General features: G+C 43.1%; 1 protein-coding gene across 1 annotated transcript; it reads right to left on the bottom strand.

Annotated features, from left to right (window-relative positions):
• Positions 1–1,579: 1,579 nt before the first annotated feature.
• LOC120942791 lies at positions 1,580–6,236 on the bottom strand. Its single transcript, XM_040355719.1, has 2 exons — positions 5,521–6,236; positions 1,580–2,169 (listed from the first exon to the last, which is right to left on the bottom strand). Exons 1-2 carry the CDS (start codon positions 6,056–6,058, stop codon positions 1,580–1,582), a joined length of 1,128 nt encoding a protein of 375 aa, XP_040211653.1. The 5' UTR covers positions 6,059–6,236.
• Positions 6,237–14,030: the final 7,794 nt, after the last annotated feature.

Below are 14,030 nucleotides of genomic sequence, written 5' to 3'. Positions count from 1 at the left end.
GCCAAAATTGACTGGTATTTACAACTGTTCATAATTCCCTCTACCTTGACTAAGGCCCCTGTTCCAGCTGAAGAAAAACAGCCCCAAAGCATGATGCTGCCACCACCATGCTTCACTGTGGGTATGGTGTTCTTTTGGTGATTTGCAGTGTTGTTTTTGAACCAAACATATCTTTTGGAATTATGGCCAAAAAGTTCAACCATAGTTTCATCAGACCAGAACATGTTTTTCTTCATAAGAAAAGGCTGCCGTCTTGCCACTCTACCCCATATCCCAGACATATGAAGAATATGGGAGATTGTTGTCACATGTACCACACAGCCAGTACTTGCTAGATTTTCCTGCAGCTCCTTTAATGTTGCTGTAGGCCTCTTGGCAGCCTCCCTGACCAGTATTCTTTTCATCTATTTTGGAGGAACGTCTGGTTCTTGGTAATGTCACTGTTGTGGCATATTTTCTCCTCTTGATGATGACTGTCTTCACTGTATTCCATGGTATATCTAATACCTTGGAAATCATTTTGTACCCTTCTCCTGACTGATACCTTTTAACAATGAGATCCCTCTGATGCTTTGGAAGCTGTCTGCGGACCATGGCTTTTGCTCTAGGATACAACTGAGAAAATGTCAGGAAAGAACTACTAGAACAGCTGAACTTTATATGGGGTTAATCAGAGGCACTTTAAATGATGACAAGTGTGTACTGACTCCTATTTAACATGAGTTTAAATGTGATTGCTTAATTATGAACACAGCTACATCCCCAGTTATAAGAGGGTGTGCACACTTATGCAACCACATTACAGTCCTGATCAAAAGTTTAGACCACTTGAAAAATGGCGAAAAATCATATTTTACATTGTTGGATCTTAACAAGGTTCCAAGTAGAGCTTCAACATGCAACAAGAAGAAATGAGAGTGAGACAAAACATTTTTTGAGCATTCAATTTAATGAAAACAACGAATAAACTGAAACAGGCTGTTTTTCAGCTGATCAAAAGTTTAAGACCACACCTCCAAAAAAAAACGAAATCCCCCAAAAACAGAAATCCAACTTCCAAACATGAACTCAGTAATGAGTAGCTCGGCCGTTATTGTTGATCACTTCAAAAATTTGTTTTGGCATGCTTGATGCAAGCGTTTCCATGAGGTGAGTGAGAACATTTCTCCAAGTGGTGAAGACAGCCGCACGAAGGCCATCTACTGTCTGGAACTGTTGTCCATTTTTGTAAACTTCCCTTGCCATCCATCCCCAAAGGTTCTCGATTGAATTTAGATCAGGGGAACAAGCAGGATGGGCCAAAAGAGTGATGTTATGAGACTGTAGGCCACACACACACCAGCACCCATCTTACCAACTTATTCTAACTAATAAATAGAAACATACACCAATCAATTTTTTTTGGCAAATATAATGGCCGCGGTACCTTTATTGGTTTTAAACATCATAAACAAAACCACTTTATTTATTAAACTCATTTATTTAATAAACACCAGCATCCTACCCAGCTATCTTAAACTCGGGCAGACAGTTACCATCAATTTATTAAACAACAAAAACCCCACCAGGCGGGCTTGTTTCAAGCCCGGCCCACCCCCACCACCACGGCCATTTCAATACTGGACTGCAAACCAAGATTAAACAGGTCCAAACCTATTTCCGAAAAGTGGACCCCATCAGATGTGTAAAAACCGGGAACACCACCTTCCAGATCAATATGCCGATAAGATAGTCCACCAATGGTGGGCATGAATTTCTCCATGGCCCTATTCACCCTTTTCCTCATCCGTTCCATTACCCTCCTCATATCAGAGGAGAGCCATGCCAGGCGAGGAACTATTTCCGAAAATATGATGACCGTATTTGGGGAAATAGCATGAAATCTACCAAGATCCCGTTTGATACAACTTAAAAGATCCACAGTCCTGAGATTTCCTAAATCGTTACCCCCTAGGTGCAGCACTAAAATAGAGGGAGGTGGCCAAACTTGTAATAAACGTGACAAATGAAAATGTAACTGATGCCATTGGAGGCCACGTACTCCCTTCCAAAGCACCCTGAAGGATTCCGGTTGAAGTGATAAATTTACCGTATATGGACGATGAGTCGCTCTCTTATGAGCCCAATGTATGAAAGAGTGTCCCAGAATCCAAACAGTGCGATGTAAATCTGAAATTTAAACAAACAATTTAGGTCTTATGTACAATTTAAAAGAATCCGACCTCCACCTCCCCATTTCCCTAATAGCAGACTCTTCCATACCCCTCCTTGCTGCTTCCGAGGCCGCACCTATCCTGAAAGAATGTGAAGAGAATTTTAAACCCTGTAAACCCAGCAACTTCAGGCATTTGTTAAAAACAAAATTAAATTGGTACCTGGATAAAGGCGCTAAGTTATTGTGCACAAGTAATTGGCCATTACCTTGCGGTCTTACCTTTAAAAATTGATGAACCAAGGATACTGGGCATACCTCTTTATTGATCTGAGCCTGCAACGTGACCCAAGAGCCTCTACCACATTGATCCGTTTTTGATCGTTGCAGCCAAATGCGTATCACAGAACCTTCCAACACCACATGCTCCGAGCGGATGCCCGAGACCCCATACTTTGAATCTGGTACTAATTCTGAAATCCGAAATGCACCAAAAAATGCTAAAACAAAAGCGTTTTTGAAAAGCAATGCTTCATAATCTGAAAAACACACCAAATCAGTCCCGGCACATAGACCGGACAGTATTTCGAGTGAGATAGGCCTTCTGCTATCTGCAACAAAGGTTCTCCTTCTGTACCCTTTAATTGCCTGTTTAATTGAAAAATATGACATGCAAGATGGCAGACCTTTTAGCCGACAAAAGAATGAAATACCTGCCAATGATTTTACTAAATGACTGTAAGAAAAACCATCTTCCATGAGATAAGCTACAAAAGCCAGTAGCCCGTCCTCCGACGGCATACTGCCATTAAAACCTGAGTTATTAGCAAAACCCGTCCAATCCCTCCAGGAGGCCGAATAGCCTGCCCATGTCTTGGGCGCTACGGAACTCCTGATTGCTTCGGCCGCCATGCTCATACTATTGACCATAAATGGTCTGGGCACCTGGTGCCTACCTCGTCTGCCTCTGGCAGCAAACTCCGAAAGCGGTCCATCTGAAAACGCGACAGAGAGTCAGCGATTGTGTTAAGTACGCCAGGGGTGTATTTGGCTTTCAGCCAGATGTTATATTTGAGACAAAGAAAAACTATTTGGCGTAAGGCCTTTACTACCCATAAAGAGCTAGATGATAGGCAGTTTACAGCAAATAACACTCCCTTATTGTCCGTTTCTACTAAAATACGCTGGTTTGCGAAAGACTCACCCCATAATTTTACCGCCACTAAAACCGGGAAAAGCTCAAGCAAAACTATATTTTTAGTAGCGCCCAGTTGAATCCAGTAATCTGGCCAGGTTGCGCAACACCAATGGGATCCCCAGATGGCTCCAAAACCCTTAGAACCCGCTGCATCCGTAAATAACTTAAAATCAGGGGCAAACACAAAATCCTTCTGAAAAACCGATCTCCCATTGTAAGATTCTAAAAATCTTGACCATACACGCTAGTCCTCCTTCATAGAAATTGTTAATCGGATATGAGCGAAAGGGGATTTCACTCCTGACGTAGCCAATGACAGTCTCCGAGAAAAGATGCGCCCCATCGGCATCCTACACGCAAAGGCCAACATGCCTAATAAGGACTGCAGCTCCTTTAACAATACCTTTTTCTTCTGCATAAAACGAGACAATAAGAACCTCAATTTTTTAATCTTCGCTTCAGGTAGGCTGAATTCCATCTTCACTGTGTCAATATATATCCCTAGAAATTCTAAAGAAGAAACTGGAGTGCATGTTTTTTCCTCCGCTAGCGGGATGCCAAACACCTGCGCTAATGACTGAAAAGTACACAACAAATCCGCACAACGTGAATCATCCGCTGGCCCAATAAACAGGAAGTCGTCCAAATAGTGGACCACACTGTGTGCCTTTGATTTGGAACAAACTACCCACTGCAGAAATGTGGAAAAAACTTCAAAATATGCACATGACAATGAACAGCCCATTGGAAGACATTTATCAAAGAAAAAACAGTCATCAAACTGAAAACCTAAAGAGTTAAATGCCCCAGGAGAAATGGGCAACAGACGGAATGCTGACTTTATATCTGCTTTTGCTAACAGAGCCCCTGGACCACAAGACCTGATTTTTTCAATTGCCTCCTCAAATGTAGCGTAAGAAACCGAACATAAAGATGCATCTATATCGTCATTCAAAGACTGCCCCTTTGGGAAGGATAGGTGATGGATTAGGCGAAAAGAGTTAGGCTCCCTTTTAGGGACTACCCCCAGCGGTGACAGTCGGAAATTCCTGAAAGGAGGGGCCCCAAAAGGACCTTCCACCCGCCCTTCACTAATTTCTTTCCAAATCTTATCCCTTGCCACCTGGGGATAGGCCGAAACAGATTTTAGGTTGTCCACCATCTCACACCCAACTCCCTTAAAGGTAGGTATCTGGAAACCCTGGGAAAAACCTTTAATGAGGACATGGGCCTTCTCCCTGTCTGGATACTGCTCCAGCCATGGGCGCATTCTTTCCAGCCTCACTGGAGTGCAGGCTTTTGGGAAAAATATCTCTTTGTCCAGGTGCGGATACGGCGGCACTCTTTTTAAAACATTTCGCCACCGGATGCGCACCAGCACAAAAGGAACACTCGTGCCTATATTTGCAAGAGGCATTCCAGCGGCATTGCTGTTCGTTAAAAGCAAAACAGCAACCCCTCCTCAAGTTGGCTGCTGATTGGGGAACCATACCTTGCCTAGGGGCATGCTGTTTTTGGGGCACCATTAGGTTGAGCCATAGGCCCACATCCTTCATGCCCCACCTAAGAGAAGGGTGGATAGCTAATTTTTGACGGAATGCTTCGTCATAAAAGAACCATCCTAAACCTCCAAAATTTCTATATGCCTCCAGTATGTGGTCTAAGTGCTGGAACAACCCACCGCAAACACCTGGGTTCTTTTCAGCCATCACACCTGAGTAAATAAAGAATGCCTGGAGCCAATTTTGAAAAGATCTTGGAGCCTGCCTGCGTCTATCCTCCTCCTGCTTCTCCTCCCTCCTGTCAGTCTTAGCAAATAGCTCTTTTTGCATGGGAAGCAGGGACAGAATGTCTATGAAATCGCCTTTCCAAATTTTTTCTTTTACTTGCCCACTAAGGTGGTAGCCTAAGGGAGAAGATTCACATGGCATAACATCTTTCATCAGAGTTTCCGGAAGCCTTTGCTCCCTTAAAACTATTGCATTGTTAATATTAGAAACATTTACCGGCTGATGCACATTAGAAAAACCAGGGAAATTAGCAGGAGAGGTAGATAATGCAGCAGTAGAGGGAGCAGCAGTGACAGAGTTAACAGGAGGAGAGAGAGCTTTTACCAATGAAGAAAGGGAATCCATAATGACCTGTAGTGCCTGTGTTTGATTACACTCACCAGCCACTGGGGGTCCTCCTGCTCCCTGCTGCGACGCTCTATCCATCGACTCGCTCTGTACTGCAGAGTTCTGTAGCTTGTTGGCCTGGCCGACTGCCGGCTGCTGGTTCCTTACCACGCTGGGAGGCCTGGGGACTTCCACAGGGGATGGCCCCCCTTTCTTCGCCTGAGTCGCGGGCTTCTTTGTTCCGCCCCGCCGTCCGCTGCTTGCTGGTGACCGCGAGCTGGCCGCCCTCTTTCCGCCTGTCCTGCCGCCCGACTGGCCGCCGCCGACCTCCGCTGCCATGTTCTCGTCCACCGCTGCGTCCTCCGTCCCCGCAGCAGCTGGGCTGGATCTCCTGGTCGCCATTCCGCGCCTCGGATAGCGCTCCTCCGCCGGCTCGTCCACCCACTGACCCGCGCTTGTCCTCTGCGACGTGGAGCAGCTTGCTTCTTCTTCATCCTCACTTGCGGTGGCCGGTTCCAGGCATCGACGCAGCCAGGCTTCACCGTCCTCTTCACTGGCCCTGTTCAGGAGCAGTTTCATCAGAGATTCCATTTTCCAGGTAGGATGTTGAAAAATCCGGCAGCACTTCGCCTGTTGATCTGGTCCAGGGGGAAGAGGATGAGCCCCACAGCAGCTGTCCTTTTATAGGCCTACCTGAGGGCTTCCAGTATCTTCCCTGGATTACTATTGGGTCAAGCACACCTGTAAGTTAAACTGTACATAATTAAAACACCTAGCTAACACTTAATAACTACAGGTGTGCTGGCCACACTCTCAAGCAGGAGGGCCCCGATTAGTGCCCTCCTTTTACATTCTCCTGGAAGAAGTCCCTTGTCCTGCGGGCATTGTGTACTGTAGCGTTGTCCTGTTGAAAAACACAGTCGTTACCACACAGACGAGGGCCCTCAGTCATGAGGAATGCTCTCTGCAACATCTGGACATAGCCAGCGGCCATTTGACGCCCCTGCACTTCCTGAAGCTCCATTGTTCCACTGAAGGAAAAAGCACCCCAGACCATTATAGCGCCCCCTCCACTGTGGCGCGTAGAAAACATCTCAGGTGGGATCTGCTTGTCATGCCAGTAACGTTGGAAACCATCAGGACCATCAAGGTTAAATTTTTTCTCATCAGAGAATGTTAGAAAAGGGGGGAAAAACGGTTTCAAGCCTCCCCCCTTTTCTCATGGGATTGCAGCAGAACGGGCAGTTTCTAGTTCCCCTATCTCTGGGGGAGTCAGGCAGTTTAGACTATCACCTGGTGATCACGTGCAGTCAGGAGCATATGCACGTGATTTTCCCGGTCTTTTTGAAGTGAGTAGGTCTAGCTAGTTTAAACCAGTTTTTTCAGGTTAAGTTTAGGGCTATTTAAGGCAGGCCAGGATAGGGCTTTTTCAATTCGCCTCAGAAAACGTTTAGCTGTGGTGTTCCCCTCCCATCCCCCCCCCTTTTTTAAATTTGTCGCGTGCTGCTATTATGTGGGTGTGTCTCTTTTGTTAATATATAGGTATGTACACTTATGTATATATTACAAAAGGGGACTAATCTGTTTTAAGGCTTTTTGATGTATTGATTGGGTGTTTATCTTTAAATTTATTATACAGCCTGGGTCGTAGTGACTAGGTTGTTTTTATTGTGTTTTTATTATTTATTTGAATAAAGTTAAAACCAATAATAAAGCAGCCGCGGCCGTGAAACTCCAGTATGGCGTTCTGGTATTTATTTTAATTATAGGATATTTTATTTATTTATTTATTATAAGTATTTATGGTTAATATTTATTCAAAGTCTAAGGTTCCTGCTTGCTATCCCATAAAACTTTCTTCCACCTTTGAATGTCCCATGTTTGGTGCTCTCTTGCAAAGTCCAAGCGAGCAGTTCTGTGGCATTCAAGGAGACAAGGTTTTTGAAGAAGTTTTTTGTTTTTGAAGCCCTTCAGTCTCAGATGCCGTCTGATGGGTATGGGGATGCAGTCAGCACCAGTAAGGGCCTTAATTTGGGTCAAGGATCGTCCAGTGTCTTGATGAGAGACCCTGCTTATGCAGTTCAGCAACCCGACCACGTTCAAAAAGGGAGAGTTTTTTTGCCTTTGCCATCACAACGTGTGACTACCTGACAGAAGATGACAATGAATCCACATCTGTGCACAGATTTTAAAGGCATGTGGTCCTAAACTTTTGATCAGCTGAAAAACAGCCCGTTTCAGTTTAACCACTTCCATACCAGACACTTACGCACCTTCCCGCCCAAGCCAATTTTCAGCTTTCAGCACTGTCGCACTTTGAATGGCAATTGCGCGGTCATGCTATACTGTACCCAAACAAAATTGGCGTCCTTTTTTCCCCACAAATAGAGCTTTATTTTGGTGGTATTTGATCACCTCTGCGATTTTTTTTTTTTGCGCAACAACTAAAAAAAGACTGAAAATTTTGAAAAAAATTTACGTTTTTATTTTTTTCTGTTAATTTTTTTGTAAATACGTTTTTCTCTTTCAATTACAGGCACTGATATGGCGGCACTGATGGGCACCGATGAGATGGCACTGATGGACATCGATGAGGTAGTACTGACGGGCACAGATGAGGTAGCACTGATTGGCGAGGGCTGGTATGCGGCACTGATGGGCACTCATAGGCAGCACTGATGGGCACACATAGGCGGCACTGATGGGCACACATAGGCGGCACTTATGGGCACACATAGGCGGCACTCATGGGCGGCACTGGGCACTCATAGGCGGCACAGATGGGCACTCATGGGCGGCACTTATGGGTGGCACTGATGGATACTTATGGGTGGCACAGATGGGCACTGATAGGTGGGCACTGGACATGGATGGGCACTGTGGGGTGGCACTGATGGACACTGGGGTGGCACTGATGGACACTGTGGGGCAGCACTGATTTACCCAGGTTGCCAGTCAGTGCCCATTTGTGGGCACTGATTGGCATCTTTTTTTTTATGCTTTTTTTTTTTTTTTTACTTTTTTTTTTACTTTTTTTTTTTGTTTGGCCCACCCTGGTGGTCCAGGGTGGGCTTCCCTGGTGGTCCAGTGTGGCGATCCAAAGGGGAGGCTGCGCTGATAAACAATCAGCGTGAACCCCCCCTGTCAGGAGAGCCGCCGATCGGCTCTCCTATACTCGCGTCAGTCAGACGCGAGTGGTCACCTGCTGGTGGCACTGTTTCTCCCAGTAACAGGGGTGCAGTTCTGGTGTCCACCAGTGGGTGTCTCCCATGGGATGGACTCCTCTCTAATTAAGGTTTACTTAAGGTGAACTGCTACAGGTATATAAGCCCGCCCTTCACTGCGGTTTAGGGCTTCAGTATTTTCCTGTCAGCCTTGTTCCTGCCTGACCAGATACCTTTAGCCAGTTTGTTCCTGATATGCTCCCTGTCCTGGACTCTGTTTCCCCCTTGTTTCACATCCCTGCCTGACTTGCTATATATGCTCTTATTTCTTGTATATATTTGTTAATTCGTTTAGGTGGCTTTGACGGTTGCTGTGTTTATAGTATGCTTGCTTGTCTTGTGGGTTTTCTGTTTGCCTTAATCTTAAATTAATACATATTTTTTCACTTATCTCTGTGCCTATTTTCCTTAGTGCAGCCCACTGATCTGTTAACCAGTATTGGATGCCTGTGTAGACATCCATGACACCTGGGCGTATTGCCGTAGCTGTACGTCGGCTCTTTTAAGAGCTCTAGGGGGCACGTGCCCGTGACGACAGAGCCGATGCCCGTGCCCGGCGGCCGCAACATCACAATGTAAACAGACAAATCTCTGTTCTGTCATGAGAGAGGATACAGATCTGCTGTTCATACTGATTATGAACAGCGTTCAGCCTCCTCCTTCAGGCAGTCCAATCCCCCCACAGTTAGAAACACTCCCTAGGACACACATTTAACCCCTTGATCGCCCCATTGTAAACCCCCTCCCTGCCAGTGATATTTATACAGTAATCAGTGGCTATTTTTAGCTCTGATCGTTGTATAAATGTTAATGGTCCCAAAAAAGTGTCAAAAGTGTCCGATCTGTCCGCTGCAATCCTGCTAAAAATCCTTGATCACCGCCATTACTAGTAAAAAAAAACAATATTAAAAAAAAATTCCATAAATCTATCCCCTATTTTATAGACTCTATAACTTTTGCGTAAACCAATCAATATACGCTTATTGCCAAAAATATGTAGAAGAATACATGAGGATAAAAAAAATGAGGAAGAAATTTGTTTTTGTAAAAAAAAGAAAAAAATCGGGATATTTATTATAGTAAAAAGTAAACAATATTGTTTTTTTTTTCAAAATTGTCGGTCTTTTTTTGTTTATAGTGCAAAAAAAAAACGCAGAAGTGATAAAATACCACGAAAAGAAAGCTCTATTTGTGGGAAAAAAAGAACATACATTTTGTTTGGGTACAACATCACACAACTGCGCAATTGTTAAAAACGACGCAGTGCCATAGCGCAAAAAAAGTCCTCAAGTGGTAAACTGAGTATATGTCAGTTTGATAGTCAAACATTACATAAAAACAAGTTGGTGCAGCCACCACAAGAGGGCAGCTGCAAAATGCTCAAAAACACGTTCTTCTAAATATATGTAGGCAATGCGTCATTCTATTGGTATGTGCATATCCTCCATTACACGCCTCAGTTCCATTCTTGACTTGTCATTTTTAGCATATCTGATATGAGAATGAAAGAAAACAAAACAGGGAAACCTTCTTTCTAAAAGAATCATGTTACATTTTACGTTATGCGTACTTTTCTTTACTGGAATTTTTTTGGACCTACTTGAATTCCTGGAGTGTACTGTCAAAATTGATGACAACAGAAATTCCAGTATGTATCTGATGTATATACAATACTGTGCAAAAGTTTTAGGCAGGTGTGAAGAAATGCTGTAAAGTACGAATGCTTTCAAAAATATATATTTTAATTGTAGATTTTTATTATTTTACAAAATGCAAAGTGAGCCAACAGAAAAAAATCAAAATCAAATCAATATTTCGGAGTGACTACCCTTTGGCCTTAAACCAGCTTCAATTCTTACCCTTGAACAAAGTCAGGGATTTTATACGATTAGAGTCAGGTGTATGATTACCCAATTATTTCAAGCAGGTGCTAATGATCATCACTTTCATATGTAGGTTGAAACAGTTAAAACTGGCGGGGGGAACAGCCAAACTTTGCTACTAAAATGACATTATGGAAGACAGTTTCATGTCACAAGTGGCAAAGACCATGGCAAGACTGAGCACAGCAACAAGACAGGTAGTTATACTGCATCAGTAAGGTCTCTCCTAGGCAGGGCCGCCATCAGGAATTATGGGGCCCCTTACACAGCTTCAGGCATGGGCCCCCTGGAGCAGAGATAAATTGAGAAGCGGGGGGGGGGGGGGCTGCCGCGGATTGAGATGCGGGGGGGGGGGGGGGCCTTTACACAAAAACGAAGAAATAAAGAAAAAAATAGGGGGTAGCCATCCGGGGCCCTGGGGACCTCTGGGCCCTTTAATAAAAATAAAAAATATATATAAAAAAATATATATATATTTTTTTAAAAAAGGGGTTGCCATCTGGGGCCCTGGGGACCTCTGGGCCCTTTAATAATATATATATATATATATATATATATATATATATATATATATATAAATGTATGTGTGTGTGTGTATATATATATATATATATATATATATATATATATATATATATATATATATATAAAGAAATTGCAAAAAAGGGGGGTTGCCATCCAGGACCTCTGGGCCCTTTAATAAAAATGAAAACAAGAAACCTCTGGGCCCTTTAATAATAATAATAATAATAAAAAAAAAAATATATAAATATATATATATATATATATATATAAAATTTAAAATAAACATTTATGAAAAAAAAGGGGGGTTGCCATCCAGGGCCCTGGGGACCTCAGGGCCCTTTAATAATAATATAAATTTTTTATATATATATATATATATATATATATATATATATATATATATATATATATATATATATATATATATATATATAAACAAAAATAAAAAAATAAACATTTATTAAAAAAAAGGGGGGGTTTGCCACACATGGGGCCCTGGGGACCTCTGAGCCCTTTAATAATAATAAATATATATAAAGACAAAAAAATATATATATAAAAAAAATATATATAAAAAAAATATTTTTTTTTTATAAAAAAAAGGGGGGTTGCCCTTTTGCCCTATATAAATATATATAAAGACAAAAAAATATATATATAAAAAAAATATATATAAAAAAAATATTTTTTTTTTATAAAAAAAGGGGGGTTGCCATCCGGGCCCTGGGGACCTCTGGGCCCTTTAATAATAATAATAATAATAATATTATATATATATGGGGACCTCCGGACCTCCGGGCCCCTGGGGACCTCCGGACCTCTAAAAAAAAAAAAATTGCCCTAAAAAAAAAAAAAAAAAAAATTATTTTTTTTTTTTTTAAAGGGGGTTGCCATCCGGGCTCCTGGGGACCTCCGGGCCCCTTACAGGTGTAATGCCTGTACCCCCCTGATGGCGGCCCTGCTCCTAGGCAAAGATTTCAAAGCAGACTGGGGTTTGATGAAGATGTGCTGTTCAAGCTCTTTCGAAGAAGCACAAAGAAAAGGGAAACACTGAGGAAAACGTAATGCAGCAGATCACATCATGCTTACTTCCAAATCTGAGAATGTCCAGCAGTGCCATCAACACAGAAAACAACAAAACCTGGGGAATGCCCCGGGAAAAACCAAGCCTACTTACCGACCAGCTCGCAGACCAACCAATTAACCTGTCTAACAGTATGCGTTAAAAACAGGGGTTTTGTCCGCACGCATTTTCAAACGCATGCGTGAGCCACAGAGCCGCGCCAAGGCACCCTGTAATCTGTGGTCCTGACACTAAACAATGAGGCCCGGATTCTCGTACGAGTTACGCCGGCGTAGCTCCAGATACTTCATGTCATACCATCAGGGAGCAGTGTTGCCAATCTACTAGTGTGACATTTACTGGCATAACACCCAACATTTTCTAGCACAGCAAAGTTTTAACTAACATTTCCAAAAGTTACAAGATTAGTTTTAAGTGCAACTTTCAGTATTTAGGCTACAAACAAGTACAATATGCAATAAGAAATGTGATTTAAGGTAGATATTAAGGCAACAAAAATATTTCTTATTTTATTTTGATATAGTAAGTAAGTAGCTCAGAAACAGGACTCAGGAGGGCAAGAAATTAGAATGGGCACACACACATGAAATTCCCTCCTGAGTCACAGTGACAGTCTCTCTCCACACCAGGTGGTCTCTTCCATTCACCCTACCCCAAACAGCACTAACAGCTGCTCCTGGCTTGCCTTGTTTCCGTCCCGCAGACCTGCACACGAGACTCCGACCACTCCACTTAGCTCCCGGTGGACCGAGCATCACAGCCATGTTTTTTCTGGCAACCTTTTCTTGTCACTGGCATTTACTGACAGGAATAAACTGCCAATTTTCTACTGGCTGCCAGTAAAAATACTGTGATTGGCTCCAATTTTATTCTGCAGCAGGACAATGACCCCAAACATACAGCCAATGACATTAAGAATTATCTTCACTGTAACACTTCTATTTCTAAAAACATTCTTAATTTATAGCATTTTTTCACAACTTACTAAAACTTCTGTACAGCAGTATGTGTGTATGTGCAAACATAAATATATATATATATATATATATATATATATATATATATATATATATATATATATATATATATATTAGGGTTGTCCCGATACCACTTTTTTAGGACCGAGTACAAGTACCGATACTTTTTTTCAAGTAGTCGCGGATACCGAATACCGATACTTTTTTAAAATGTGTCCCCAAATGCAGCCATGTCCCCCCCATATGCAGCCATGTCCCCCACATATGCAGCCATGTCCCCCACATATGCAGCCATGTCCCTCTAGCCATGTCCCTCACATATGCAGCCATGTCCTTCTAGCCATGTCCCCCACATATGCAGCCATGTCCCTCTAGCCATGTCCCTCACATATGCAGCCATGTCCTTCTAGCCATGTCCCCCACATATGCAGCCATGTCCCTCTAGCCATGTCCCTCACATATGCAGCCATGTCCTTCTAGCCATGTCCCTCACATATGCAGCCATGTCCCTCACATATGCAGCCATGTCCCTCTAGCCATGTCCCTCACATATGCAGCAATGTCCCTCTAGCCATGTCCCTCACATATGCAGCAATGTCCCTCTAGCCATGTCCCTCACATATGCAGCAATGTCCCTCTAGCCATGTCCCTCACATATGCAGCAATGTCCCTCTAGCCATGTCCCTCACATATGCAGCAATGTCCCTCTAGCCATGTCCCTCACATATGCAGCCATGTCCCTCTAGCCATGTCCCTCACATATGCAGCCATGTCCCTCACATATGCAGCAATGTCCCTCTAGCCATGTCCCTCACATATGCAGCAATGTCCCTCTAGCCATGTCCCTCACATATGCAGCAATGTCCCTCT

Source organism: Rana temporaria, chromosome 1 (assembly GCF_905171775.1).
Source record: "Rana temporaria chromosome 1, aRanTem1.1, whole genome shotgun sequence".
In the NCBI taxonomy this organism is placed as follows: domain Eukaryota; kingdom Metazoa; phylum Chordata; class Amphibia; order Anura; family Ranidae; genus Rana; species Rana temporaria.
This window is presented reverse-complemented; position numbering and strand designations above follow the sequence as displayed.